The 27590-nt window shown below is 41.8% G+C and overlaps 1 protein-coding gene across 26 annotated transcripts in view; it reads right to left on the reverse strand.

Annotated features, from left to right (window-relative positions):
* The window catches only part of ANK3 (ankyrin 3), a 281101-nt gene that overhangs the window by 116378 nt on the left and 137133 nt on the right, over positions 1-27590 (reverse strand). For 18 of the 26 annotated variants that reach the window (XM_064717331.1, XM_064717333.1, XM_064717332.1 and 15 more), the window contains exons 2-8: positions 19563-19664; positions 18989-19087; positions 18517-18615; positions 15127-15225; positions 11687-11872; positions 11093-11116; positions 9779-9877 (exon numbers count right to left, since the gene is read on the reverse strand). In XM_064717331.1, coding sequence (XP_064573401.1) covers positions 9779-9877; positions 11093-11116; positions 11687-11872; positions 15127-15225; positions 18517-18615; positions 18989-19087; positions 19563-19664 — 708 coding nt within the window. The remainder of the gene's footprint in view (positions 1-9778; positions 9878-11092; positions 11117-11686; positions 11873-15126; positions 15226-18516; positions 18616-18988; positions 19088-19562; positions 19665-27590) is intronic. The other 8 variants (XM_064717334.1, XM_064717337.1, XM_064717336.1 and 5 more) reach the window with 1 other exon arrangement.

Here is a 27590-nt window from a genome sequence, read left to right on the forward strand (position 1 = left end):
ATGAAAGCAAAAGGAAGCTGTGCTCAACCACACATGTGAATTACTGGCCTGGTATCTCAACATAAACACAGTGAAGACAAAAGTCAAATTGTTGTTAGGGTTATCAGATGGCACGATTGTGCCTCAGCTCACAACTTTTGCTTAAGGGTTGAACTTACACAATTTTACTGAATCTTAGCAATTTAATCCAGCTGTGGTTGTTTAGGAACCTGTAGTGATAAGGATTCAAAACTCAACTTCACAAACCTTGTAGGATCCATAGAAAAATAAACAAAACCATTATATCTGCAGATCTCATACAACAATTATGAGAGGCCAGCATTACTTATTTCTGAACATTACCAGCAAACCCTGAAAGCCTGGTAAGCACCTTCACTTCAGCTCCACCATTAATTCTGCCTCCTCAATTTGCTCCTCTAATGGGTGCAACACCGTGCTGGAAGTGGGGCTGCAGAGGAGTGTGTGTGCTTCCCTGAGTGAGCCTGGCAGGCTGGCACAGGCAGGGATGAGATGCTGCACATCCAGGACAGTTACATAACCCACCGTGAGCACACACAGGCTGCACTTCCCAACAAGATGCAGCCAGGACGTCTCTTCATGCTCTGCTGACTCCTTCATCTCGTGCCCTGTGAAGGCCACGTCCTGTGTGCATCTGATCATATGGAGCCAAGGAAAAATAAAGGGATCCAAGCAGAGCACGCAGCCAGGGTATGCAGGCACACAGAATTGTAGAGGATGTGTTCCTGGGTGCTGGGGCAGCACACACAGCTGGCTGTGTAAGCCAGCAGCCCTGGCACCCAGCAGAAAGCAGCACACAGTGTCCTGTGGCTCCCTGAGCAGCAGGGAGGGTATGGCTGGCTGAGCTGGCTAACAGAGCCTTCAGCAGCACAGGTGAGTGCAGCGAGGGAGAGCCAGCACCAAGACAAGATCCCCTCTCAGCTCTGACAAGCTGACTCACAGCCTGATCATAACACCATGTACCTCATGCAGCTGCTACATTTACACAAAATTTCACTATGAAGCAAACTCACAGCTACTAGAAAGTACTAATTAATGTTATCTCAGAGGTAAAGTACATGTTAGCAAGGTTAAATGACAGAGATCCTTTCTACAATATTCATGATCATTAGAGGATCAAAGTGATGACTGTGCCAGGGTAGCTTCTCATTCCTTTAAAAAGCAAAGTAAAACAAGATTAAACAGCACATTAAACAGAAAGTGCAGCATGTCTAGTCCTTTCAGGGAGGTAAAGCTATGTGACCACTTAAATTTTCTGTGAGATGGTTTCGAAAAAAAGAGTTAATTCTATTTGACTGGGAGCTGACATTGGATATAATATGGGGTCACTACATTACTGTACCAGTCACAAAAAGGAGCAGAAAAAAAAGGAGAAAAACAATTATGTGGAGATACTTTCTGCTTTTTTTCTCTTCCCAGGAGGAAAGATGTTACTGAGGTCAGAGGGAGCGAGAGATGAGTTCTACTTTCCCGAGAAAAAAATGGTAAAGGAAATAATTTTTGTGTCTTCAAGTAAAGAGTACTGCAGGTAATTTAGATTAAAGAAACACCTTTTTCTACTTGCTGATGTTAAGGGCTAAAGAGGTCAACTTAGCCTAACAGAGCCTAGTGCCCGTTAATACATCAAAATAATTTAGTACTAATAATTTACTGGCTCATACACAGACAAGAAGAAAAGTGTGTTCCAAGCATCAAGAAAGAAATGGAGGAGGAAGGAACAGCATTACAAAAGGCAAGACAAACACCTGTTAGAAGTCTGGTACTCATTCATCTCAACACCAAGCTGAATCTAGTGCAGCACAAGGGAGGGCATAACCACACAAGAACGTTTGGATCTAATTATTTGCCAGTCAAAGCTGCTGCTGCCATGAATGAAGGAGAGCTGGTTATGGAATACAGGGATGAGTGCTGGCAAATACACAGCTCAAAACTAAAAGAGATGACTTCTTAGCAATTAAGATGACCCCTCAGCAATTAAGGGTTAGGTGACACTGTTTGCTTGTAACGGTGAAAAAATGAAAAATATCCACTTTCATGTTCAAAACCAAGTCCTGTTCAAATGACATTCAGATTTCTGGATTGCTACCAAAGCTATTAGGACAGCTTATTTCTCTCCCAGTTTCTGACAGGGGCAATCATGCTGGCTGGAAATGTGAGGAAATTCTCCAGCACCAAAAGAGGGCTGAGTTCCAGAGTCAGCAATCCATCTTTGCTCTATGTAATCACCTGTCTTTACAAAAAACATTTAAATTCATTGTCTTTAGCATCTTGAAACCTGGAGTTACTTTTGGTTGAAAATAGGCAGCAAGTTCACATTACAAAGAGATGGACGGAGAAAGGATGTGATTGCACAATAAAAAAAAAATTTGTGAGGAAAACCAACTACAGAAAACCAACTACAGCTTCCCAGAAATAATTAATGGAGCAGGAGGAATAAAGCAAATTAATCTCTGTATGTCCAGTGTAATATTTGTCCTTATGGATGACCAAAGAGCTTCTCTTTCCTAGGAAAGAGCACTCATTTCCTTGGAAGGAGTTTGCAGTTTTTGTTGTACTTTACTAACACGATCATGCAGTTCATTAAAAAATTAAAGGAATGAATAATTAAAAACACTTTTAACCTTTTTCAACCTTAACATCTCAGGAAAACACTGTGAGGAAAAGAAGGGGAGAAAAAAGGGGGGGCAGGTCTCTATTAGAATTTAATTTTGCTGTTTAGCTATTTAAGCTTTTACTGGTAGCAAAGAATGCTAAGTAATAATTCAGCTGTCTGAGAGTTCTGACTCCAAACAGATGAAGAAGGAGATGCATTATTTGAATTATTGAATAATTGCACACTGATGTTCAGGCCAAGAAACTTGGCTTTGGTCAATACTCTGTTGTACCAAGTCTTAAAGAATCACTGCTGGAAGTTTCATATGTATGGTCCTTTCCCATCTCTCATCTCACAATTAAGGACACAAACTGAGAAGTGAAAAAACCTCAGACAACACCATCATTAATTCTTCTGATGACAAAATGTAAAGCAAGGAACTCAAAATGGAGTTATTTGTACTTGTCACAAGAAACAAGAGATAAAAAAAGCTTAATAATATATGCAACTTTGGTGTTGTTTATTAACACTAAAACTGTGGTATCAGCAAACAAAATAGCCACCAAATGTAAGGTTCTGAATTCTTCAGTGTATCAACAGCATCCGCTGTCTTTTCAGTCTATTTTTGTCCGTTTGATCTTCTATAAATTTCTCCCTTTGTTCTTAAGATAGAATAGTAAATCAGGAAATTTTTGAAGATGTTTTCCTGCAGTAATAAAGCTGAAATGCCTTCCAAAAGCTGCCATTAAATTATGTGGTTCAGATCCAGAGTTCCTGCTGAGTGCTGCTTGCCCTTGCTGTTGAAATATCCAACATTGGGTAATGTCTCAGGCAGACCCCTTCACACTGAGGTCCAATTTGGGAGTATAAATTCAAAAGGGAATATGAAACATCATTGTGAGAATAGCAAGCTAAAACTATGGAGAAAATGGCCATGGGATTATCAACTAGAACACAGCCTTTCCTCTCCTTCTTGGCAGATTTCCTGAGACAAGGGACCTGAAGTCCTCTGAGGCTGTTCATAGCTCAAATACCATGGATTAGGTGCAGGCAACTTTTTCTACACGTCACAGCATTGTGGATGGTGGTTTTCCCTTGGTCTCCATCCACTGCCTCCTGCAGCCCCCTCACACAGGGCCTGTGCCCTCCTCCAGAGCCACACAACACCCACAAATACGATGGGAGAGGAGCGCTGCTTTTACAGTCAGGGGCCTTTGCCTGTGCCTGATCAGAGGGAACACCAGGGCTTTCCAGCTGCAGCTCTCCATCTACAGCTTCACAAGAAAACTCAAAAACTTTTCAGTTATCTTGTGTTGAGAAGTGAGCCAACTAACATGTCCCAGCTGAAATGAGACCAGCTGCCCTCTGACACACAGTGTTATCCATCACAGCTCACCACAGCAGTCAGAATTGCTCATTTCTACTACAGTTTAGCAACATGGATGGTTAGGAAGTGAAGGAAAAAAATAGGGTTAAAATTGTCAGTGTGCAATGGTTCCATTTTAATGCATTTAGAAAACCAGGAACTCCCCCTGGGTTTCTGGTGTGCTATGCTGTCCTATGAGATTGCCTCTTTCTCCCATCACAGCTGGAGTCTCACAAGCATAAGGATGCTAATAATAACCAAGAAAAGTAAATGTTTGCACTCACAGCTTCATATTGGGCTCTGAAATTCACCTTAAAGGAAGGCACGAAACAAAGGGAAAACATCTCCTAGTCATGTGCTGCATTGATTTAAATGCTGACTGAGCAGCTGATCACATCAGGACTGTGAAAACTCACTGCCAGTCACATGGACTTGGCATTTCTTCTTGCTGCCAGTGAGAGAACTTACCTCCACCTCTGAGCTCTCCCAGCCTCTCAGTGGAGTGCAGTTTTAATCAGGAAAATTACACTATCTATCTGATGTCAAATTTCACTCCCTTGATTTAAAACAAACCAGAACAGTTTCTTACCAAAATGTTCAGATTAACCTGGAATTTAGTAAGAGAGCTCTTCTCACTCCTCAACTAAGAGCAAACTCTAGGAAGAGCTTAATATTGACACAGAATGTGTGAGTAAGACAGAAACTGAAAATAGCCAGACTGCTTTAACAGAAATTTCTTACAAAGTCTGGAAAATCCCTCCAGCATTAGAGGGAAGAGCATAATGGTGGTTTTTGCATGCTGGAATTGTCAGCAGCACCACTACATTGTTATTACCACTATTGCCAGATCCTGGAGGTATGGGAAGGTTGTGGTGTGCATTTGAAGATTCTCATATGCAACTATGCACCAACACCAACATGTTGTATGTTAAAACACTCAATATCCTCCCCTGTATTTTCCTGCAGTTCAGAACTGGAGCTACAACACAGAATTCCTGCAGAGAAAAGTCTTATATTCTAGTAGCAGTCACTGGGATCACTGAGGCTTGTATAGTGTTTCAGAAATTAAAGATAAAAATGCACAATTAGATGCTTTCCAGGAAACCCTCAACACTACGCAATTTTCCAGCTTTTTTCCTTCTCTTCTTAATGCCAGTAAGTCTTACATTGTGCTATTTTAGTTCTTGTGTGCTTATATACTTAACTTTCTTCAGGGTTGAGATGTATAAAATGAATCCTGGAAGAAAACAAGGAAGACTATAGAAAGGGGCTCTCATGGCAAACCACCACTGGGGAAACAAAGATGTTTTTCTCTTATGCCACTGTCACTTAGATATTGCCTGCCCTTTCTGATGGGCTAATGGTGTTCTGCTCCTCAGCCTCAGGGTCATCATTAATGCATGCTGTCCTCACACCACCCTCAAAATCACCAAATCCTTTCCTAACCTTCAGTAAGCAAACTTTCTGCAGGCAAAGCCCACTCCCAGTGGAACTGAGATCTCCTCCAGGATAAGGAGTGCTGTGGATCAGGAAGGCTTTCCCAGGGCTGGGTGCAGTTTTATGGCACAGTGAGGAGCTCCTCCCGTTTGCTTTGGCAAGAAAGATACAGGGAGAGGTCACCTTCACACAGAGGATCCCCTGGCTGCCTCCACCTTCTGACTTGCTCAAGCACAGAGTGGATGAGGGGGTCACAGAGGTTTCTCTCAGCCACTGCTCTGGAAGCCGCAGAGAATTTGATCCTTCCTTCCTTTCTAAGCACTGTTTTCCTCAGAGACAGGTGCAGCTTCAAAGGCATTTCCTCACCTGGGCTAAGCAGATCTTTCCACTGGAAGACCATCTCATACAGAAGAAGGCTATCTGAAGACTGTGTGAACCTCCAAAAGATAACTTTTACCTAAATAAAATGCCCAGTTTATTCCAAACACCTCCATTAAATCATTAACACTCTAGGTAACACCTCCATTAAATCATTAAAACTTCAGGTAAGACATCGGATACAGTTTGTTTTAAAGGCACAAGTGGCTGATAAACAATAGTTTTAAAATGACAGGAATTTGTTTTTCCTGTTGAAAAAATTGATAAAATAGATTCACTCAAAGGTATCTGGCTACCTTTCAGTTTGTAACTGGGATTCATCACACTGTCAGCTAAGAGAAGGGTGCCTGGAGGTGTTGTAATCCTTCAAAGCCCAAGCAGTGACTTCTTTAAAGTGTTAATCTGGCCAAGAAAGGAGGCAGACTTCACCCTCAGTTACCCTTTATTCTCCTCCTCCACTTCTTTAGTTTCTGTGTGATTGTCTCCCAATTAAGCAAGAGCAAAATATGGTGATGCAATTAAGTATTTGAAGTATTTTGGAGAAGCTGGACACACCATAACGTACTACAGGAAAAGGATTATGAGTAGTCATAAAATGCCTGTTACCCTGCAATGCCTACCCTGCCAGTAATTGTGACAGGTTTCCTGTTGAGTGTGAGCCCAAGAAGTCGAGCAATTTGGAATGATTGTTTTTGCTTTGTTACCAAATGGCAAACATCCAGCTGAATAAGGAGATTTTGTTTCATTTGGAATGAGGTTAGGATGGCTCCCAGAGCTGCCTCCTTGTTTATAGGTGGAATAAAGGGCATCAGAAGGTGATTTACTGAAATTATTTCCATCCATCCCAATGGGGAGTTTACTGTGCCACCTTCCCTTGCAGCAAGGCAAGAGGAGAAAGCAGCCACAGAAGTGCTAATGCAGCTCATGGGAAGAGCTGACATGACCTCAGTCACTGGACTGCAGGAGTGCAAACCTGTAAAAGCAGGTACATTTCCAACCCCCAGCCTCTAGAGTCAGCAGGGACACAGGCTGGCAGGCACTGTGACACCTGTAAGAGCTGCTGGAGCTGTGCCTGTCCCCTGGCTGCACTGAAAGAGGGTCCAAGGGAATATGTGACAGCTGAGAGCAGGCAGGTGTGTACCAGCGGGGCTGAGGGAGCAGCTGCTCCTGAATATCACTGGGGACATCATTTACTTAGAGCACAGCACCACTGTGCTCCTGCCCACACACTGAGAGCCAGCAGCAAGCTCATCTCCTTCCTTGCCTTCCCTGCTGGAGCCTCTTCCTTCCCTCAGGGCTCTTGGAAACTGGCTGGGAACAGCAGCTGAGGAGATCTCCTCTGCCACAGGCTGCCCTCCTTTCCTCACATCCTTTCACCACCCTTGCCCTTGGCCTTACAGCTCTGCCTTCATCCTACACATCCATTCACATTCCTCCACCTTTCCCCTCCCTGCCTACACTGATAGTGGCAGATGGCAGATAGCTATTTGTCACACATTTGTCTTCATATTACCCTGCTCACACAAGCTTCTTTTGTTGCCATAATCCTCTTCTCTTGCTCAAACCCCTCCCTAGAATTCGTACTTTCCTGAAGAGTCTGAACATAAACTGAGAGATAGAAAAGCAGTATTAATTTCTATTTATTTAGTGGGAACGAAGCAAAAATGCACAGTGCATTTGACACCCCCATCTTAAAAGTTTTCTCTTTGCACTTCTGAGAGCTACAGTACATATGGTAATATTTTATTTGGGTTACAGCCCTTCCATATCTTTGCTGTGTTGCTCATCTCACATTGTCAGCAACTCAAATAAGGGCCTTTCCTGCAGAGGGAAGACAGCAGACTGTGGATAGCACTTTCAGAAATTAAAACAAGAGGCCATGAGGTGGCAATGAGCAGGCTGTACCTGTGGGTGGGTCATTTTCAGTACCTGTTTTGCAATTTGGGTAATCAAGGATCAAGCAAGGGCTCTGCTACTTGGTGCTGATAATTGGAAATGCTCTGTTAGCCTACAAATCCACTGCTCTGCCAGAACCCAACCCATCCTCCTTTGCAGTGCTTTCATCCCCTGCAGCCTGATAAGCACTAAAGAACAACATTCAGCTCCATATTACTGTTATTTATGCTACGATTCTTTCTGTCACAACAACTTTATCTAGATTTGCAACTGCCACAGAGTGGAGATGAGCTCTGTCTCTCTCTGGATGCCCCTGCCCAGTATCACAAGCACAAACAAGAGCTCAGTGCTCCCTGAGCCACAGCCTCAGCCCAGGCTGATGCCACTGCATCCCCACCTCCCCAGCCAGCCCACAACTCTGTCTGATGATGACAACCAATGGAGGCAGAATTCAGAATGCCCAGATCTTGAAGAGGAGGCAAGAATGACCTTTTCACTCTGGATGTGCTCTCCACAAGTGCCCTTAATCCAAAACAGAGCTGCTGAAGCCTAAGACTTATTATGCCATTAAAACAAGCATAGGCAGATGGTATTTAGTGCACTGGCACTAAATGCTGCTAATTGCTAATGTAGTAGCATTGCTAATCCCTAATCTTGTTTCTGAGTGGGAAAGACTTGACCCAAGACCCCATTTGTCATCCCTGCTTCTGTGATTAGGGCTTATCAAACCCACAATGCCAAAGCTTGGGATGCTATGAAATGCCTTAATGCTCTACTTGGGTCAGCTAAAGGACTGGGAAATCAGAGGTCAATGCTATCAATGAAAGCAGAGCAAGGGCTTTGCAGTGCTGGTCAGAAAAACTTTGCTGCCCGTAAATATGTGCCTTAACTACAGAAGCATTCAAGTTTTTAGCCATACAAACTATCTAAAGTAGAATACTGCAAATTCACTTTTCCCTTTGTGCAAATGCTCTTAGCAGTGTTCTAGAACTTTTCTTCTTGCAAAAGTAATAAACATAGCACATGATCAAAATCTCAGAAGAGGAGCTGCTGAATTATTCACGTGACATAATTCCCCCCATAAATATAATCTTGAATTTACATTGGGGTTTTTTTTTACTTTTTCTACTTTAATTGAAAGATTGTTCCAGAAAGTCTTTATATCTAATATTTTCATTATTAAGCATTTATTAATTAAATAAAGTTAATTAATAATATTTAATAGGAAATATCTAAATTTCTAGACAACATTTATTCATGGCCAATTTATGCCTATTTACTCTTACATCAGCATTTACCTTCACTTTGAATGCCTTGATTTTATCTCCCTATTTTCCTGGATCACATCACATCTCTTCCCTGGCTTTGTTTGGGTGAGGTTTGGTGAGCCAAAGCCTTGCAGAGCCTCAGACTGTTTTGTTTTGGGGTTTATTAATTTATCTGGTCTCATGCCTGGCACCATCACCTTTCCTTGCTCTTCATACTGTACCCCTATCCTTTGTGCTGTATCCCTATCCATATCTGGATAGGGTTTTTGGGTTTTTCCCCTGCTCTTCCAGCTCTAACTTCCCTCAATTGTTTCCTGCCTTCCTTCTGCTTACACTACGGACTCCACCCCTAGGTCTCACTTCATTTCCTACTCATCCAGGTTCCAGATTTCCTTTATGAATCCCCTGCTCCTGTGCATGCAATGGAAGCACAGATGCTTTCCCCAGCACCACACCTGATGTTCACTGGAAGCAGCGGCACGGTGAGGAGAACTCAGCAGGGACACACCACTCCTGCCATATGTCACAGCTACAGGTGGAAGCATTCGTGCCCCTGGATCCCATCCCACCTTTTGCAAGGCCGGAGCCACGACAACAGCAGCTCCTTTAGGTGACAGCACAAGTTCTGGGAGGTGAGGTCTCGAGCTCGGGTTTGGTTCAGCAGCCCAGGGAAAGCCCCTTGACACCAGGAGGCAACAGAACAGCTCAGCCAGTGCTCTGTGTGGCCCCTGGGCTGGGGAGGGAGAGGTGCCTCTCTGAGCACACCCCTGAGCAGAAGCTGTGGCCACAAAGCAAACTGAGCACGACTGGCTCCGCACTCACCCTCGCAGTGAAGTCCACGGCAGCACCCCGATTCAACAGCAACGTGGCTACATTGATATTCCCATAGTGAGCAGCTATGTGCAGGGGAGTGAACCCACTCTGCAAAATAAACAAAACAAGACACAACCAATAGATACTTTAAAAAGATATTGCACTGGCACTCCACAATTGATGGCACATCACTGACAAAAGCTAGTAACAGGAGCCTGCTGCAAGTCACCACTCCAATTCTGTACTAGTTTTCACTCACTGATGTTTATTTATAGTGTTTCAGAGAATCTAAATAAAATCACATTGCTAGGCAGGAGGGAAAAAAATTAACATAATTATTCTAGAAGAAAAGAAGTTGAATAAAACTTTCAGTTATTCCAGGAAAACAGCAGCAAAACATTTGAGTATTAAAGCAATGATCTGACTTTTATGAGAAATTAGCTTCTAACTAGAAAAATATCGTTATTGGTATTATGTCAATCTTGAAAGTTAAATCTCTTAAAGATTCTTTGCAGAAGTTCAAATACAAGTCATTTAATGGTATTTGCTAACTGGTTTTTGTAAATTCCAAGTAGATGCAAATGAAAATAACATCAAAGACTATTTTAAATTATTAATATGGGGTTTTTTTCCAAGGGTTAGCACCATAAGGACCAGTCTCCCACTGCGGGCAATCACACTGGGTTATGTTCAGACACCATGAGTTACCACCCTAATTAAAAGACGTCTTACTGATAAAATTACTTCAACTGATTTTCATATTTAAGTAGTTTTACTTCCTTTTAAAATAATGCTAAAACATGCAGCAATTCCATCAGTCCTGCAAAGTATGAAACCTTATGGGAACTAGATGCATTTCTAAATTGTTAGCAAGCCATGCTAGCTGCCACTGCCTTGCTTTGGGAGTTTTTGCAGCTGTAAAACCACTCTCAGATCATTCTATTTGCTGACACCATCAAGGTAAGTGTCATGCAGAAGCCTAGAATCAGACCTGGATGCACAACATGACAGGGTTGTCTGCAGCTCTTAGAACATCTGATAAACGTATGCTCCATGAGAATCCCTGAAAACTCCATCTCTCGTAATACAGCCCTTTTATGATGGCAGTTAAGTTCCCAAGAATGGTTCACTCTTACTTTTAAACTCTAGTTCCAGCTGCAGAGAGCCCTGGTCTCTAAACTACAGTCTTCTCTAGCACATGCTACTTCATTTCATCTAAAGCAGGTGTCTATCCTAAAATATGCGATGCAGACAGGAGGGAGAAATGAAGCAGCAGCACTAAGTCATGGAGGAGTGATGATGCATAGATATATTTATATATACCTCTGTTGTTCTATTCACCATCATCTAGGTTAACACATTGGGAAGCAAAGAGGGGGAAAAAATGCACGGTTAGTCCACCACCGGTGACATGGGTGCGGAAAGCTTCATGATGGCTGTGGGGCACGGCAGCTCGGGAGGCAGCACGCCCGGCACACACGGGAAGCTCCACAGGGTGGAAGCAGAACCAGCGAGTACTTTAAGTGCTAATTGTACTTTGAGTGCTAATGGTTACATGTTTACCCAAGTTCTCCAAGAAGCAATTGCACAGACAGCTGATCGAGCGGCAACTGTGCAGTACCTACGGCTCACCACTGCTTTCAGGAGTGGCTTTCATTCCCGAGATAATAATTCAAATAATATTTTGTTTATTATTTTCCATTTGCAAGGTTGCTACAAGAGGAATTAACCCTGATTTAAACAGAAGGGGAACAGGGGAGAAAGAGGCAAAGGAGGCAAATCAAACGTTATCCTTTATCGGGTGTTAGAGGAGAAAGTTCTGTGTAACTGCAGCCAAACAGATCACACCGAGGGAGATCTCCCCTGGCTGTGGCCAGCACCTGAGAGCACCAAAGCCCCTTGCTTCTCCCAACTGACCTTTGACTCCACGTCGGCGTTGTGGTCGTTCTGCAGGAGCAGAGCCGCCGCCTTGGTGTCGTCCTTGCGCGCCGCGATGTGCAGGGCGGGCAGGCGGACCTTCCCCTTGGTGTCATTCTCCAGCAGCAGGGAAACCACCTGGTCATGGCCTTGCTGCAAAGCTACTGCCAGAGGTGTGAAACCATCCTGCAACACACAACGGGCACCGTCAAGGCATGCTCCAAACCCTCCATGGGGCGGGAAGGGGGAGCCAAGAGATCTCAGCCTTACGAACAGACATGGGCCAAATTCAACCCAGTGTAACACAGTGCAAGTTAAAGTACCCTGCCATGACCCTGAAATTGGAGCAAACTGCTGGTGAACAAGATTCCAAATACCCAAAACACCTTTCTGGCACTCCAGACACAACATAAAATTGTCAGACGCAAATGACTGAGACTCAAGGAAAAAAAGTGTGAAATTACTCACAAATTCACAGTTAATTATACAGATACATATTTATGTGCTTAATTATATAAAAAGGTATAAAAAGCTGGAATATTAAAATTGCAATTTCTAATGATGTCTCAATAGTAAATTATAATCAATTCCTGACAGATTATAATCTACATTTTTATGATTATTTTAAAAAAGCCAAACAACTAAACAAACAAAAACAAACAAAACAAAAGCTCTATCCTCTAACATAATATATATGTACATTTAAAATAATATAATTGATCAAGAATGCCACATTCTCTGAATGTAGTGCTGTTCTACTACAATTTCCCTTTATGAAAATTTATATAATTTGATAGACAATCCTTTTAAAAAAAAAAGTTGTTTCTTTTCCCATTTGCTAATAACCAAAATAGTGTAGAATAAAAAACCTGAAAAACAGAAGGTATTTATTTAACAGATTTTTGAGCAGATTCCTCAAACACATAAATGTACAGTCTTGGATTTATAGCTTTATACATTAATTTTATGTTATGGATTCTTAGAAAACTAAAGAATGAAGGAGTGGTCATTTACATTCTGCTCTGTCCCAAATATCTGTCACTGCAACCCAGGAGCACATCCAGCTTTGCCCAAAATAATACCCATAAATCACTCAAAAAATCACAAAGGCAAACTGCTTTGGATATTTATTTATTCAGTTTGTCTACCAATGAATATATCCAAAACCTGTATTACCAAACCTCATTGCATCTTAGCAAGAAAACATATTTTCACTTTTCAACTACTGCTATCATGGTGAAACCGTGTAACTGTGAAATAAAAGTGCAGTAATGACAGAGGAAGAGGTAGATCCTCAGTCTATATCAACAGTGCAGAGTTGAAGTGTTAATTTTTTAACCTTTGGAATGAAAAGTAATGTTTTCAAAATGGAATTTCTCCCTCTAGCTTCAAAACCAAGAACACCTCAATCAAGGATGAGAAAAACAGGAGGGGCCCTGAAAAGGAGAGCTTTATCAAAATTTTTGAGGGGAAGAAAATCCAAAAAAAAACCCACTTATATTCCTGGGACCTAACAAGCAATTTCCACCACACCCTCCCCACCTCCTGAGGAGTTTCATGCTCGTTTCACCAGGTTTCCCTGCTGCCTGCAGCTCCCCATCCTCCAGCAGCAGGGGCAGGCATGGGCAGCAGTGCTGGGGTCAAGCAGCCACAGGGCCACGGGGTGTGAAAGACGCTCTGCAGCCCTGAGCGCCAAAACCCTCCCTGAGCATCCCCAGAGAGGGCTCTGGCAATACTGCTCTGCTGTACAGGCACAAATGGGGGCTCTTGCCTGCAGAAAACCTGGAGGCCTTGGCTCCCTGCTCTCTTTACACATCCCAAAATTCAGCCACCGCACAGAAAAGTGGTGTAGACACCCACAACATCTTTTCTTCTAAGGAAACAGAACCAATTATTTCCTTTAATTAGATTAAACCACCATGATTAAATACTTGCTTCTAAAGAGTATTTAGCTAAGTGGCAATCCTTTAGTTACAAAAGTTCTTGCACTTAAAATGATAGGGAGAAATCAGATTTTTAAGAAAACTTGGACCAAGAGAAAATAAGAAAGAACCCATAAGAGCAACTATCTCAAACAAGGAGGCAATAAAGGTGCTACTGTTTTGTATTCTGCTATCTTCAAATAAATTCTCCATAGATAAAATTAGATTGAACCTTATCATCAAGCTGAGATGGAAAAAAGCTCAACCTGAACTGACATACAGTGTTCAAAGGAAAAACAACACCAAACAAAAAATAGTCAAAAACCCCTTCAAAATTTTTTCTAAAATCTCTTTTCAGAAAATCATATCATGGTAAGTGACAATTTTTGACTAATTTTTCAGATGTAACATATTTTATTTTGGTATTTCTTGACTCTCATATCCTTGAGCATTTCCAGGAAGTGGTTCTGATGCACACTTCAAGTTATAATTAACTTTAGTGATTTTGGAAACACTGTTTTGATCCATTAGCAATTCATTTTTCACAGTGGAATAGGGAATAAGATATCCTTTCTATACCATTATACAGTGATACTATCAAGTATAGGTGGCAATAAACTAATTGTGCATTTCAATTTTTTCAAAAACTGGGTGTTTTTCAAATAAGCATTATTTCCTTCATGGAAGCAGTGCTAGTAGAGCAATTGGAATTCAATAAATACTAAAGAAAGCACATACTGAAATACCTTTCTACAGTTTGGTAGGAAAATCTTGGTAATAAGTCAACTGAAAATTCACCAGATTCAACATCTTTCTCAATGCCATACATTTACAACTATTAATATATTTGTTATTTATTTTCCTCACAGGTTGCCTTTTGAGTTAGAATTAATTTTGTATTGGACTTAGAATTGCTTTTTAAAGAAAGAAATAGGAAGTGTTCTAGAAAGATCACAGAACACCTTCAAGGATGGATCCTGCATCTTTCTGTCAGCTTGAAGTTCTCCCTGCAGCACCAGTGGGGTAACTGGATGACACAGAGAGGGCACCACCATGGTAATGAGGCACTTCAGGAAATGCCCAAGACCCAGATAACCCTGGGTTTTCTCTGATATCCCAGGGCTGGACCAAAGCACATGTGAACAATTGCTCTTGCCTTATGGCTGCCACCCTTCTCATTGCTCACTATTTTTAATAAAATCTCAGAGAACTATTATATTATAGACACAGCTTCCCTGTGTGAGCATTTAACCTGAAAGATTAGCAGTTATGACTAAGAACACATCTATATTTAGAACTGTCTCTAGTTAAAGTAATTTTTTTTTTATTTTAGAAATGGCAAGAGACAGTTTAAATTGCTGAAAAGCCCATAACTCTATTCATTAGCACACTTCACAGAGACAGCTTTTTATTCGTCTTTAATTTTGTATTTAAAAGACTAGTTTGATATAAGCTGGCAGAAATCACTGCTGAAACACATTTTGCTTTGTTCATAAAGTGTCAAATTCAAACTTTTACCTCTGTGGCAAGACTTTGACTGGCACCATTGTCAAGAAGAAACTTAACAACCTCCAGGTGGTTTTCTTGGGCTGCCATGTACAATGGAGTGAAGCCATTCTGAAATACAGAACAAGAGTGTAAACACCTCACAAACATTTTATACATGAAATAGATCTGCAAAATGAGGGAAGATTAGGTGAAAAGTGAAAAAACTCTTTGCTCACAGATGATTTAATGGCATGATCTACACTGGCTTAAGTGAAGATGGGAGAAGGGCAATATTATTTAAAAGGATACAGAAGAATTTTTCAGCTGACCAGCTACAATTCCGACAGCTAAGTGAGAATAATTCCTTTCACATCTCTTGAGAAGTTAAGATAAAAATCAATCTGGACAGATGATTTGGTGGCAATGAGTTATGATTCCTGATAAATACAGCTACAGCACTGGAAATTCAAAACAGGACAGGGAAATACAATACAAGTCTGTGGCAAAAGCAAGAGCAGTGACTCCTCAGAGTAATTGTCATTTTTTTCTCTTCTTTCCATTAGCTTTGACTTCCCTTTCACTTGTGCCAGCTACTTCTGCTTTCCATCTCCTCAAAGAGCTGCCTTCTGAGCACACTCTGCTTCTGGGCACTGAGCTACTTCATATTCCAGGCACCGGGAGCTGTGAGGATCATTGCTGCTCAGCAGTTTGAGACAGAGGTCTATCAGTGTTTCTGAACACATTAGAGCATCTCTCAAATTATGCTTAAGTGACTGATTTCAATCAATGCAATGCAAGTACCAGAGTGTGCAGAGCTTAACTCATTCTTTGGTGAATGCCTTTGTCTTACAGTCAATAATTTTGTCTTTGCTTTAACTGTAAAGAGCCTGTGAGAAACTGAATTTTTTGGGATTAATATGAAGGCAATGCATTTTTTACCTTTTGTTCTAAGAAATTCTGAACAAAACAGTTACAGTTACACAGGTCACTGACCTAGATTTTGCAGAAAACCAATGGGGCTGAAAAGAGATGAGCTAAGTTTGCCCGTATGTTTACATCAAAGGAAAACCATCTACATTCTGGCAGACCCATGGCAGTGAGATTGGGCTGAGCTGCAGGGGAGCAGCTGAGGGACACCTGATTGTCCCAGCAGTGGACAGAGGGGCAGGGCACACGTCCAGCACCCAGCACAGGGGACCTGAGGCCAAGCTTGTGGCAGCAGGGACACACATGAGGCCACAGCAAAGGACATCTGGGGACAAAATGGATGTTGGACCCAAGAGGAACTTCAGCAGCAGCAAGGCACCCAGCAGCTGTGAAGCCACATGTTTGCAAGGCCGGCACAGGTGGCAGGGCCTGCTGCTGCTCCAGGATTTGGTATTTTGGTCTCTGTGCAGGCAGGCACTGCTACAAGCACAGCGCTGAAGGGCTCACAGAGCCCAAGCACAAAGTTAGAAATGTGTGTAATGTACTCTCCAGAACAGAGGTTCAACAGTTCAGTCACCATACAGTCAAAATTCTACTTAATTAAAAACCAGAGAAGCCAGAAAGCACTTGCTAAGGTACCTCCTATGTCACACTACAAGTTATTACAGTGAACAGCAGTCTGGGATTGAGTCTGGTATTCTATCATTTCATGGCCTATTCTACATCTATTTACTAACTCAGCTGGAAACAAAGATTAATTTTTTAGTTTCAAACATTTGCAATTAGGAAGCAGGAAACTCTACCTAAAAGCTCTGTGAAATAATTAATAGGCAAAAATTCTCAAAACCAAGTATTATTAGCATTTGGAGGCAGAGCAGAACCTTTTCTCATATGTTAAGTTTTTGTAAGGTTTTAAATATCTTTCCACCCCACACTTTACACCTGTTTCTCTCTTTAAAAAGGGAGCTGGAATTGCCAGACAGCCACAAACCTGAAAAAAAACATTTTGTCTTGAATAGTAATAAATAGCCCTTAGAAAAGGTGTTAAATTTTGCCCCAGCACAAATTTCTGGTTTGCTTTTTGGCTTTTTTACAGACAGCAAGATTTGGTTAGAGAAGGCCTAACACTGGAACTGTCAGCATGGGAGAGCTGTTACCTTCAAGGAAAGAGGAGACAAAGCTCAAGTGGAGCTCAGCACCACAGACCAAGCTGGTCCAGGTTAGTTTGGGGACAGAAACCACCAGTTTGGCACCAGGGACCTCCTCAAAAGCTGAATCCCAGCTGGTATTGGTGTGGAATGGCCAATAGAGGTGTTACATGGGTGCTCCAAGTAAAGACTCCATAGTGGGGTGGGGGAGAAGTAAACCTTTAATTCTGGCATGTTAGCAAAGTAAGAGTAACATGTGGCAAAACCTTAGGGTGTATGGACAATGCAGTTATATAAGATGTTTACAATCTCAGATTATTTTTAGTTTCAGGGATGAATACACAAGTTCTCAAACACAAGCTGAAAAGATCCTGTCAATCCCATCTTAAGTTCTTTAATAGGAAAACCATGGCAAATATTTCTGCTTTGTTTTACTTCTTAACAGCCATGGGAGATTTTACCTAAAAATACTTTGTTGTTGTTTTCTTTAAATTTAAGTTATATGGTTCCTGGAATCAAATAGTGCTGTGTTGAGCTAGTATAAAAGAGTAAGAAAGAAGAACTGAGTAATTTATTTCTTTTCCTCAGGTGAAAAAAACCATGAAATATAGACCACAAATAACTAACATTTTCCAAATAGATCCTGTTAAGCATTTTGTTCCTATTATTTGAAAGACCAATAAAACACCCCAACCTCCTTCTTTAATTTTTAACAAACATTTATTTTTATGCCCACATTTTTATAATACAGCAAAACGGTAATCTTGGGCCAGATGAGAAGACTGTCTCTTCTCTGACACTGCCTGCCAGCCCCTGAGGAGGGAGAGCAGGAGTGGGGTGGCATGCAGGGCACTGCTGGCACACCCACATGGCTTTCAACAATCTGTAGTTCATGCATTTTTCAAGCCAGAGTTTTTCTGTTTTGTTCTACTGCTTTGCTTGTAGCACCAGTGCTGTTTTCTCTCATTTCAAATTCTCTGTAATTGACCTAAACATTTATTCAAAGGACTTGAACCAGACTTACAAACTCTGCATATGCCTACAGTACCTCCCTGTACAGGGAAAGGTGATGGGCTCAGCTAAGCCTGAGACAGTGAATTATGTGAAACAGGATCCCTCTGAATACATTCTCTCCCACTCTCCTGTTCTGGCCTTGTCTCCTCCAGCTCTAACAAGGAGCAGCTCGTAGGGCACATCTGAGGTTGATCTCGCTGACTATCAACTCTATTTTCAAGAGCTAACATTAACACGGTAAGATCTACCAAATATATTTGCTAAAATCAGAGTTTCTAAGAGAAAAACAACCCTAGTGTCAGCAGAAGCAAACAGGGGCGTGTGGCCTTACCTGAGACTGTGCATTGACATTGGCCCGATTTGTAACCAGCACTTTGACAACTTCTGCTTGTCCGGCGAGGGATGCTATGTGCAGTGCTGTGTTTCCTTTCTGGAATTAGAGACAGGGACACTTGAAAAGAGTACAAAACCTGAGCCTGAATACATAACAATACCTTCAAGAACATCTTCCACTTTAGAATACAGTACTAAATACTTCTAATGAGTGTGTTATTCTAGAAGACATGGCATGGACAGAAACCACAACAGGAATCTACAGCTTGTTCAGTAAATCTCCTCCCTAACAATCTGTGACATTTATTATCATCTACTATAATTGTTTCTATTAAGCAATTATTGAGACCTCCCCGCCCCAGCAGTGGAAAATGGGCAATTTCTGCTGCAGCAGTGTGCAATCACATGGCCAACACCTCGTGCCCAGGCCAGCAGTGTGAACAGGGAACAACCAGATAGGCTTGACTGACCTTTGTGGCTGCATCCACACTGGCACCTCGCTGGATCAGCTCAGAGACAACCTCTACGTGCCCTTCTTTGGAGGCGAGATGGAGAGCGTTCAACCCATTCTGGTTTAAAAAAAAGGGAGGGGAAAAAGAAAAGCAATTAGAAGGATTACCAAGTGTTTTCCAGCTTACGAAGCATATGAGGAAACAAGTTATTACCACCCCACTGAAAGGACTGCTTACAAAAACTAGACTTAGTTAAACTTCACAAGAATTAGATTATAAGGACAGAGTAAGAATTAAATCAAGATATTCTGGCTCTGGGGTCTCAAATTCTGTGTGCTGTTCCATGATCTAATGCAATACAAATGGAATGAAAGATAAGGTAGAGATAAGGTAGCACATTCCCCAAGTGCAAGTGAAACAGTATCTGGGTAAAGGGTTTAAAACAAAAAAAATTATTTAGATAAGATATGTAAACGTGGTTCATCAAAAAACATGTAAATTATCTTTGACATGAAGTGCAAATATAATGAGAGATCTGAGAAACAGCAAGAAAGGTATTTATCCAGAAAATTTGACCAAAATATTCTTGAACCTGATTTGAGATGTTGATGTCCACTCCATTTTTTAGGTAGTCAAGAGCCTTTTCCAAGTTGCCAGCTCGAGCTGCTCTCAGGTAACTTGCATTTGTGTCAGACTGCAAGAAAAAAAGGAGAAGTCCCATGAGAAATCACGGCACGGTATAAAAACACATTTCAGCGGCAAAGAAATTATTAATGACACAGCACATTGTACATCCACTTAACTAGACAGGAAAGGATCCCAAACCACCTTGTGAAATGTGGGTCAAACCCCGAGCAGGCAGCAGCAGGCTTGGCGCCACACATGACCATGAATTATGGAGCAGAGTCTCACACGCAAGGCCAGCAGCCAGGGGCACATCTGGCACCCCGAGTGGCACACAGCCATGGGGAACCAGCCTCAGGAGTGGGCTGCAGGGAAACCAACCATGCTGCCCTTTCCCAAGGCGCCACACCACTTCTAATGGCCAAGCTGAACCGACCCAACCGGTACTGTGAGAACTAATCTGAGAGATTAAAAAAAAAATTCAAAATATTCAACCTTGGAGGATTGGATTGGTAGAATTTAAAACCTCATGGTTCTACAAATGAATGTATTATAAAATTTCACATCTGCTAAAATTTTGGTTTATTTTCTCTATTCTCTATTCTCATTCATTTTATTGACAATACCTGCCCACTTTCAGTGAAGAAGCCAGAAATTTCTAGGTACAGTGCCATTATATAAACTGCATTTTCCTTTGTTTCAGACCTTGCATTAAAGATAGTTACACAAATTTACTTTATGATGACTTCAGCTTGAATATAAGGACAGCAGAAATGTTGGTTAAGCCATGACAGAATCACTGAGAGGAAGTCCCATCCCCAGAGGGTTTTAACAAGTTATGCAAATATCCAGGGAGGACAGTTTAGATAATGCTGATCCTGCCTTGGAGCAAATGCAATGAACTGGGTTAGCTTTCAAGAGGGACAAATCACACAACCTTTGATTTTATCTGTGCTACAGCTTTCCCTGGCAACTTGGGCAGTCAACATATTTTTTGTGCCCTCTTCTAGACTGGTAAAGCAGGAGTTGTCTGGGTTCTTTCCCTCTCAGCACCATTTCATCCCAGGCTTACATCAGTGCAGCTACGAGTGCATTGAGAAGTTTTCTGTTGCTCAAATAATTTCCTTTTTTTTTTAAATATCGAATTTCTGGATTTGCCATAGAGTTTTCTCCTCTCCTGTCAACACAGCCACTGCAAGCTGGATGTTGTGCTCAAGAATTGCTCCAAGCCCATCAGAAGCCTCCTTCACATGCAGGATGAAGCAGTCTTGGGCATGACGACAGCAAAATGCTAAGTGGGTAGGAAATCTGCTTTTCTCCTTGTACCCATACAAGCTACAAGACTATTTTACTGGTACAGCCAATAAAGCAAGCTCTCCCCTCTAAGAAGAAAGCCATTACTTATGAACTCCTCATTTTCTCCCGAGTTTTGCACACTTTGCATTCCACTTTGCAGTGATAAGTCACCAGCTTACAGCCTTCCCTGCTCTTTATCATTCTTTTCCAAGCATGCCACGCTGATCCTTACAAACCAGCTTCTGCAATGTCCTTCCAACTGGTGTTCAGTCAGGCTTTCTCAAAAATAAGGTGCCCTTGCAAAGTAAACAGTCATAACTGTAAAGACCATGGGCAAGAAAAGCTGCCTTGAGAGCTGCTTTCATTTGGGAGATCATCTGAGTTGTGCAATGCAGATTATTACAGGAGACAGGTCATATTCTCAGTGCTTAGCAACAGCAGTCACTGGGGTAAAAAAACAGGTCAGCATTTTATCAGCATTACTAAAGGTAGGAGGGAGGACTCAATAGAGCGGGAGCCTCTTTGTCAGAGGGCAATGGCATCCCTGTTTGGCACAGTCAGCAGGGGGACCAGAATTAACATCAGCTGTTTACAGCTGCTCTGGGTGGGGAGGGGAAAATCAGATTCCAGCAGGCAGGCGCAGGAATACAGCCAGGCAAGGAGCACTGCTCCTCTGCAGGCACGTCCCAGCCTATTTGCTCAAACAAAATGGAGGGGGAGAGGCAGAAGCAGCAATAAATATTTGATAATCACATTAATCTCTAACTGCAATTTCACTGTGGAGGGAGAGCAATGCCTGTGTCTCTTATGGACTTGGGCATGACTTTTGGGTTTAGGGGTTCTGAACAGTTAACAGCTGTTACTAACACTAACAGGAGGAAGGATAAAGTTCAGGTCACAGTCCCAGCATGAGGCCATATAAAAGTGTCTCAAACCAAACTATCTCTCAAACCAAATCCACTCCTGGAATCCCTCAAGCCAACAGCACGTCCTCCTTTGCCAGTCATCCCTCAAAACTCACTCCATAGCAGCCACAAGCGTCCAGCCACACCGGCAGCCAGGCTGCCATCCCTCAGTGGGGCTGGTGAGGTGTTGGGCCCAGCATCCTGCTCACCTGTCAGCCTGCACCAGTAACCCAGCACTGGTTACTGGTTAACTGTTACTGGTTTCCAGGTACCCGAACGTGACGCGAGCCAATGTGTGCACGTGCACGGGCTGCCTCAGCACACAGGGTGTAACACATCTCTGTGCTCTGAGAAAGGGAAAACCTTTTTTGTCTGGCCTTGGCTGATGCTCCCCAGCCCACAGATGGGGTTAGCTCATTCTTTCTGGGCCACCACGCACAGGAGCTCTGAGATTTGCACAGAGGGAGAACAGACTGAGGGTGTACAATTGTGCAAAGGGAGCCCCTCCATCCATTTCCACCTCGACCATCAGCAGAAACAAGCAGTAACATTAGAGAGAAAACAGAGACAACCTTGTTGGAAACCAAAAGCAGTTTCAGCCTCCCTAAAAGCAGCATTGCCAGCTTCCACTTCCCCTATAACTAAGGCATTACTTCAGACCTACCCACACAGAGGAGAGACTTGCAAGCTTTTTTCTGTCTCACAAAATGTCTTGAGTATCCTTATTAAGACATGCCACTTCCAAAACCACAAGAACCAATAAACACTCTCCATCCAAAATGTAAGGAATTGATCAAAAACATCAATCCTAAACTTCTACATTTCTGAACCCAAAATTTCCAAACTTTACATTTGTATTTTAAGACTAAATTTGTTGTTTTTCTTTTTTTAATACCTCAGTAGAGTATAAAAATGTTACTTCAATTGGCACTGTTTTGTTTAAAAGAGAGCCTCTTGGAGTCCCTGCTAGAGCCTGTAAATCGCCTCAGTATTACAGACAGAAACAGCACCAGAGCCTAGGCTCAAACCAATGGAGGATTTTAAAGATCAAAGAAGTGCAATAATAATGTTAGTAATTATTTATCTGGATTGCCATCATTCCTGGAAGCCCATGTCATAAACTGATAAAGGACTGATATATGAAATGCATTAAAACCACAGTGGGGGAAAAGGATTTTGGGTTTCCAGCCATCACCCAGGACACCCATGTGCTCCTGTCTGTGGGCAATTCTTCTCCACGTGCCCAGTCCCACCTTCCACACCAGCTGGCATCTGAAAATAAGAGTCCCACACAGATAGAATAGACACAGACACTCTGTCTACAGGACATTCTGCCATCAGACCTAATAGATTTATCATTCACTAATTAAACCTCAGCATCCCAAGAAGCATTCTGAATGCTGAAAACTGAAGGCCAGTTCAGATCCCTTTCTCTTTCTGTAATCAATCCCATTATGAAATGAAGATGAAAATTTGCTTTTGATACTCCAAGGTCTGGACAAATATCATGAGAACAACAGGCAAGGGACACACATCAAAGCACCCTGAATCTCTTGCAGTCAGCCACAAAGATTGCAGCCCTTCCTGTGCAGCTCTTCCCTCCTGGGATTCCTGTGGCTGCTACCTTTTCAAACTTTACACACAGATTAAAATTAAAATTTAAGATTTTTACAAATGTTTTAATTCTTGGAGAGACAAACTTCAGGTGCTGTGCACAGCACTGAGCTCTGAAATGGCTATTCAGAGAATATTTAGTAAACAGTGGATTTATGGGAGTACCAGTACTGGTGAATGCATAATACCAAGCTTTTTCTTCACAGATGGTATGACTTCTCTCCTCTCTCCCCATACTTTCTTGGAAGAAAAAGGGACTGCTTCTAGTTTTCAGAAATGTGCAAATGTGCTCAACTGGCTAATGAAGGGAGGTTTTATGCAATGTGTATTTCTTTTAGATCCGTGTATTTCCCTTTAAGGTACACTGCTATAAAAAACTCCCTCTCTAACGTACAGCAGGCTGATGAGCTTGCAGACTGCCTGTAGCACACAACAGGTTTTCCAGTCTGGAGCTCATTTTCATCCCAGGGACATCTCAGGAAAGGGCTGAGGCTGGATAAGCTGTGCTGGCAGCAGCACTCCATTTGCCAACCCTTCTTTACCTTATGGTCCCCTAGTCCTGCCACAAGATGAAGGGACCTGGGAACTGTTTCCTCATTTTCAGGAAAAGCTACATGAATTAAAAATATTTCTGTTACAGCAAAGACTAATGCCCAAGCTACTTGGATATTACCTTAAGCCTCCAGAAAATGCTGATGCTGACTCATGCTAGCAAATACATATTCACTCTTTTGCTTTAAGTGCTTCCAGAGAAGTAAGAGATTATTTATCATGGCTACAGAGAAAAAACTATTAGCAAATTTTCACTGACTGTGATCCAGGGTCTGGCCTGGTTTTCCAATGGCATTAGACAGGGTCCCTTAAGAAAACAGGGAATCTGTATTATTGAGTGAACCCTCTAAAGTGCAAAGCCATTATTTTTAACATGCACAGGCCTCCTCCCATACTGGTGGTATTTTATTATGCTCATCTCTCTTTGCTTTGTGTTCTGCTTACAGTGGCCTCTTTTTCAGATTAAAAATCCAGTCTTTTTTTCACATTGGGAGCAGGGTTTTGTTTTTCACTCCATCTTTAACAGTAGCTGTTGTGAAGGGAAACCCCCAGCAGGTTCCCATTGTGCCAGAGCAGGATGCATTCTGGCTTGAGTCCCAACAAAAAGATGCTAACCATGCCTAACATTTGTTGTGGGGAGAGGCAATGACCTCATTTTAAGGGATGAACTTATGTTACTTCCATTTGGAAATGTGCTCAACAAAGAGAGTCTTTGCAGCAGCATGAGGTGACTTGAGGAAATGGATGATAACATTTTTGCTTTTTTTGATAAGGGTGGGCTTATTGCAGCCATTGGCATTTTTTTTTGCAGAAAGGCTTAACTCTGACAGGCACTAAGCATGATACCAGAAATGAGAGAATTTTGGCATTTCTTAGATTTTGCTCCTATGCTAATTTAGAATTTTCTTCCATGCAAATGTGTTACCCTCACTGGGTAAGCACTGAATTTCTATCCCAAATAAACTACAGTGGCCAATTTACAGCAGAACCACGTGAAATAAACCAGTGACATCACTGTCAAGGGGAGCCTCTTCATTCATCCTCCAAGAGGCTCTAATCCCCTGTGTCTCTCTGCTGCTACCTTTTAATGATATCACTATTAAAAATTTTCAATTGCATCCTCTTTATTTGAAAGGGGGCTGATTGCACTGGCTGAATGATGCTCTCTGTGCAAACAAGTACTCACACTTTACATACCATGCTACCATATGTGTTTTCTTCTGATAAGGATGTACCAGCCTGGGGCCCACTGCTATCTGCAGTTGTGCTGTTAATTACCCTCCAGAGACTGCTTTTGGGATCACAGCTCTGAACACAACCTCAGGGCAACAGGAAAAGCTCCACTCCCAGTGCCTGGCAATTCAGAGGACACATCTTTTGGCTAGGGAAGGCCAGCTGTTTTGAATATGATTGCAAAAAGAGAAACAACATAATTACTAATCAAAAACCAAATTAATCCCTCTAGTTGTTTGCCCTATCACACAGTTTAATCATCAACTTTCTTTGATCATATTATTGCATTGTGCATGATAAAGCAGCCAAAGATATGATGCTATTTGTAATGTCCCCACATAAAGGGCTCTATTCCAACTAGGTAACTACAGTATGTTTTCCACAGGTCAAAAACCACACTGATACTAGGCTGTGTGAAACTTTCTTCTTGGTCACACTACTGGGGACTAAACTTTAAATTTATTTTATTTTTAATTAACATTTTATTTCTGAAAAATATGCATGTGAACCCATATTAAATTAGTAAATCAACTGGATTTTCAAAAACTGAGGTTCCATCCCTGTACAGTGCTCAATCTTATCATGCTTGTAGAGAAAAATGAAACATTTCTTGAAAAATCACACACCTAAGGAGTTCAAAACAGAAGTGGAAAATGCATTTTAGATGCAGGTCGTTCTTTCTAGAAATCTTTGGCCAAACTAGGAAAACATTCATGAAAACAAGCCTCTTTCCTTACTACACCACAGGAAGAAGTTCAGGTTTAGTATAAACCATTCTTAAGATGCCTTGGAGCTTTCTCAGAGTCTTGGCAAAATGCTGAATATGCACCCTGTTCCCATGAAAAATGAACCATGTGGAGTGGAAGGTGCTTCCAAAGGACCCAGAGCCTGAGATATCACGGCTGGTACATCCAAGAACATTTCACAGCTTCCAATCAGTAAAAAAGGTGTTTGTGACTGCCCTGAACAGCACAGAGAGGTCTGGAGCACATTGTTTGCTAGCAGTGACAAACACCTGCTGTGGAGCTGTGATGCAGCTTTCTCACTGCGAAAGTTGTTTGGACTTTGTGCATGCAGCCTCCTTCACTCCATCCTGTGACTTGTGACACCACCAATCCCACCTGGCTGTCCTTAAATGCCTGAGTGCCTGCTTCCCAAGAAAGCTCAAGTACAACATAGGAAAAACAGTCATTACTCCTTTGATTTTCTGCGAATAGCAAAGGGGGTTGTGATTTCCAAGGCACAAAAGACACAGTTATAGCAAATTCTTGCCTAACATCCACACTAATATTTATAAAATGTTGATCATATCACCCAAGTCGAAAATGTCCCTTTAGATGTCATCTCCACATTATTTACTTGCCAACATAGATAACTCAACAAACACAGAATAACTGAACTGCAATTCTGTACAAAATTATGATCTGACAACCCAACCAAAACCATCTGAACTGAGATCAGATCCCCACAGGAACAAAGTTCAGACAGGAGGTGAAGGTCTGCACTATTTCCATATGCTATGCCAGCTTGCACAAAGTTTTGAGGTTTTGAAGCACAGGTTTGATGTGCCAGCTCCACCTGAAGAATTTATGAAAACTATTACTGGTATGAATTTATTAAATTAGTAACACCAAAAGCAAGATCGACGACTACAAAAATCAATGTGCATCTGCAAAACACACAATCTTTCTAAATATGTAAGACCAACAAATTACAAGAATAATTTAAATGGGAAAACAACAAAGAAGTCCATAAAAAGACCATAAAGGTCTTTAATAGTGACTTTTCAGCTATCAGACTGCACTGGATGAAAAAACAAACGATAAGGTAAATTGAGAAACTCTCTGTTCAAGACCCTAAGACTGGGATAGTCCCTGGTTTCACCAGTGAATTACTGTACTCCATTAAAAGTGACAACCAGTGTAAGAACCAGGCCCTTTGTGACCAACTCACACTTATAAGTAATGAAAAGGATCTGATGCATTAAAAGGCAAAAAGATTTTGGCATTTCAAATCCAAGATTCATCCTCCAGGCTGAAAGGTCTCAGCAGCTAGAAGTTTATTTCAAATTCTGGGAAGAAACTCCTGAATCCATAATGACTCATCTCTCCCTCTCTTAAGTTGTCCTATCCTACATTTACAAGTGAAAAATAAATCACTGGCTTTCATAACTGCTACCACAGTCAGAAAGAGCCAGAGAAAGGCTGGATGTGCTTCCAGGGCTTCCTCTCATGTTTATATTCACCTGAAGATAATAACTGTCTTATGCATCAAGCTAGATGAGATGGCATTGATCTCTTCCCTGCTGTTTTCCTCTCAGGAGCTCACTACCCAAAGAGCAAGGAGATAATTTCAGCACATTTCAGGCCCAAGTTTAAAGCCACTTCCATGCTAAA

This window comes from Zonotrichia leucophrys, chromosome 6 (genome assembly GCF_028769735.1).
Source record: "Zonotrichia leucophrys gambelii isolate GWCS_2022_RI chromosome 6, RI_Zleu_2.0, whole genome shotgun sequence".
In the NCBI taxonomy this organism is placed as follows: domain Eukaryota; kingdom Metazoa; phylum Chordata; class Aves; order Passeriformes; family Passerellidae; genus Zonotrichia; species Zonotrichia leucophrys.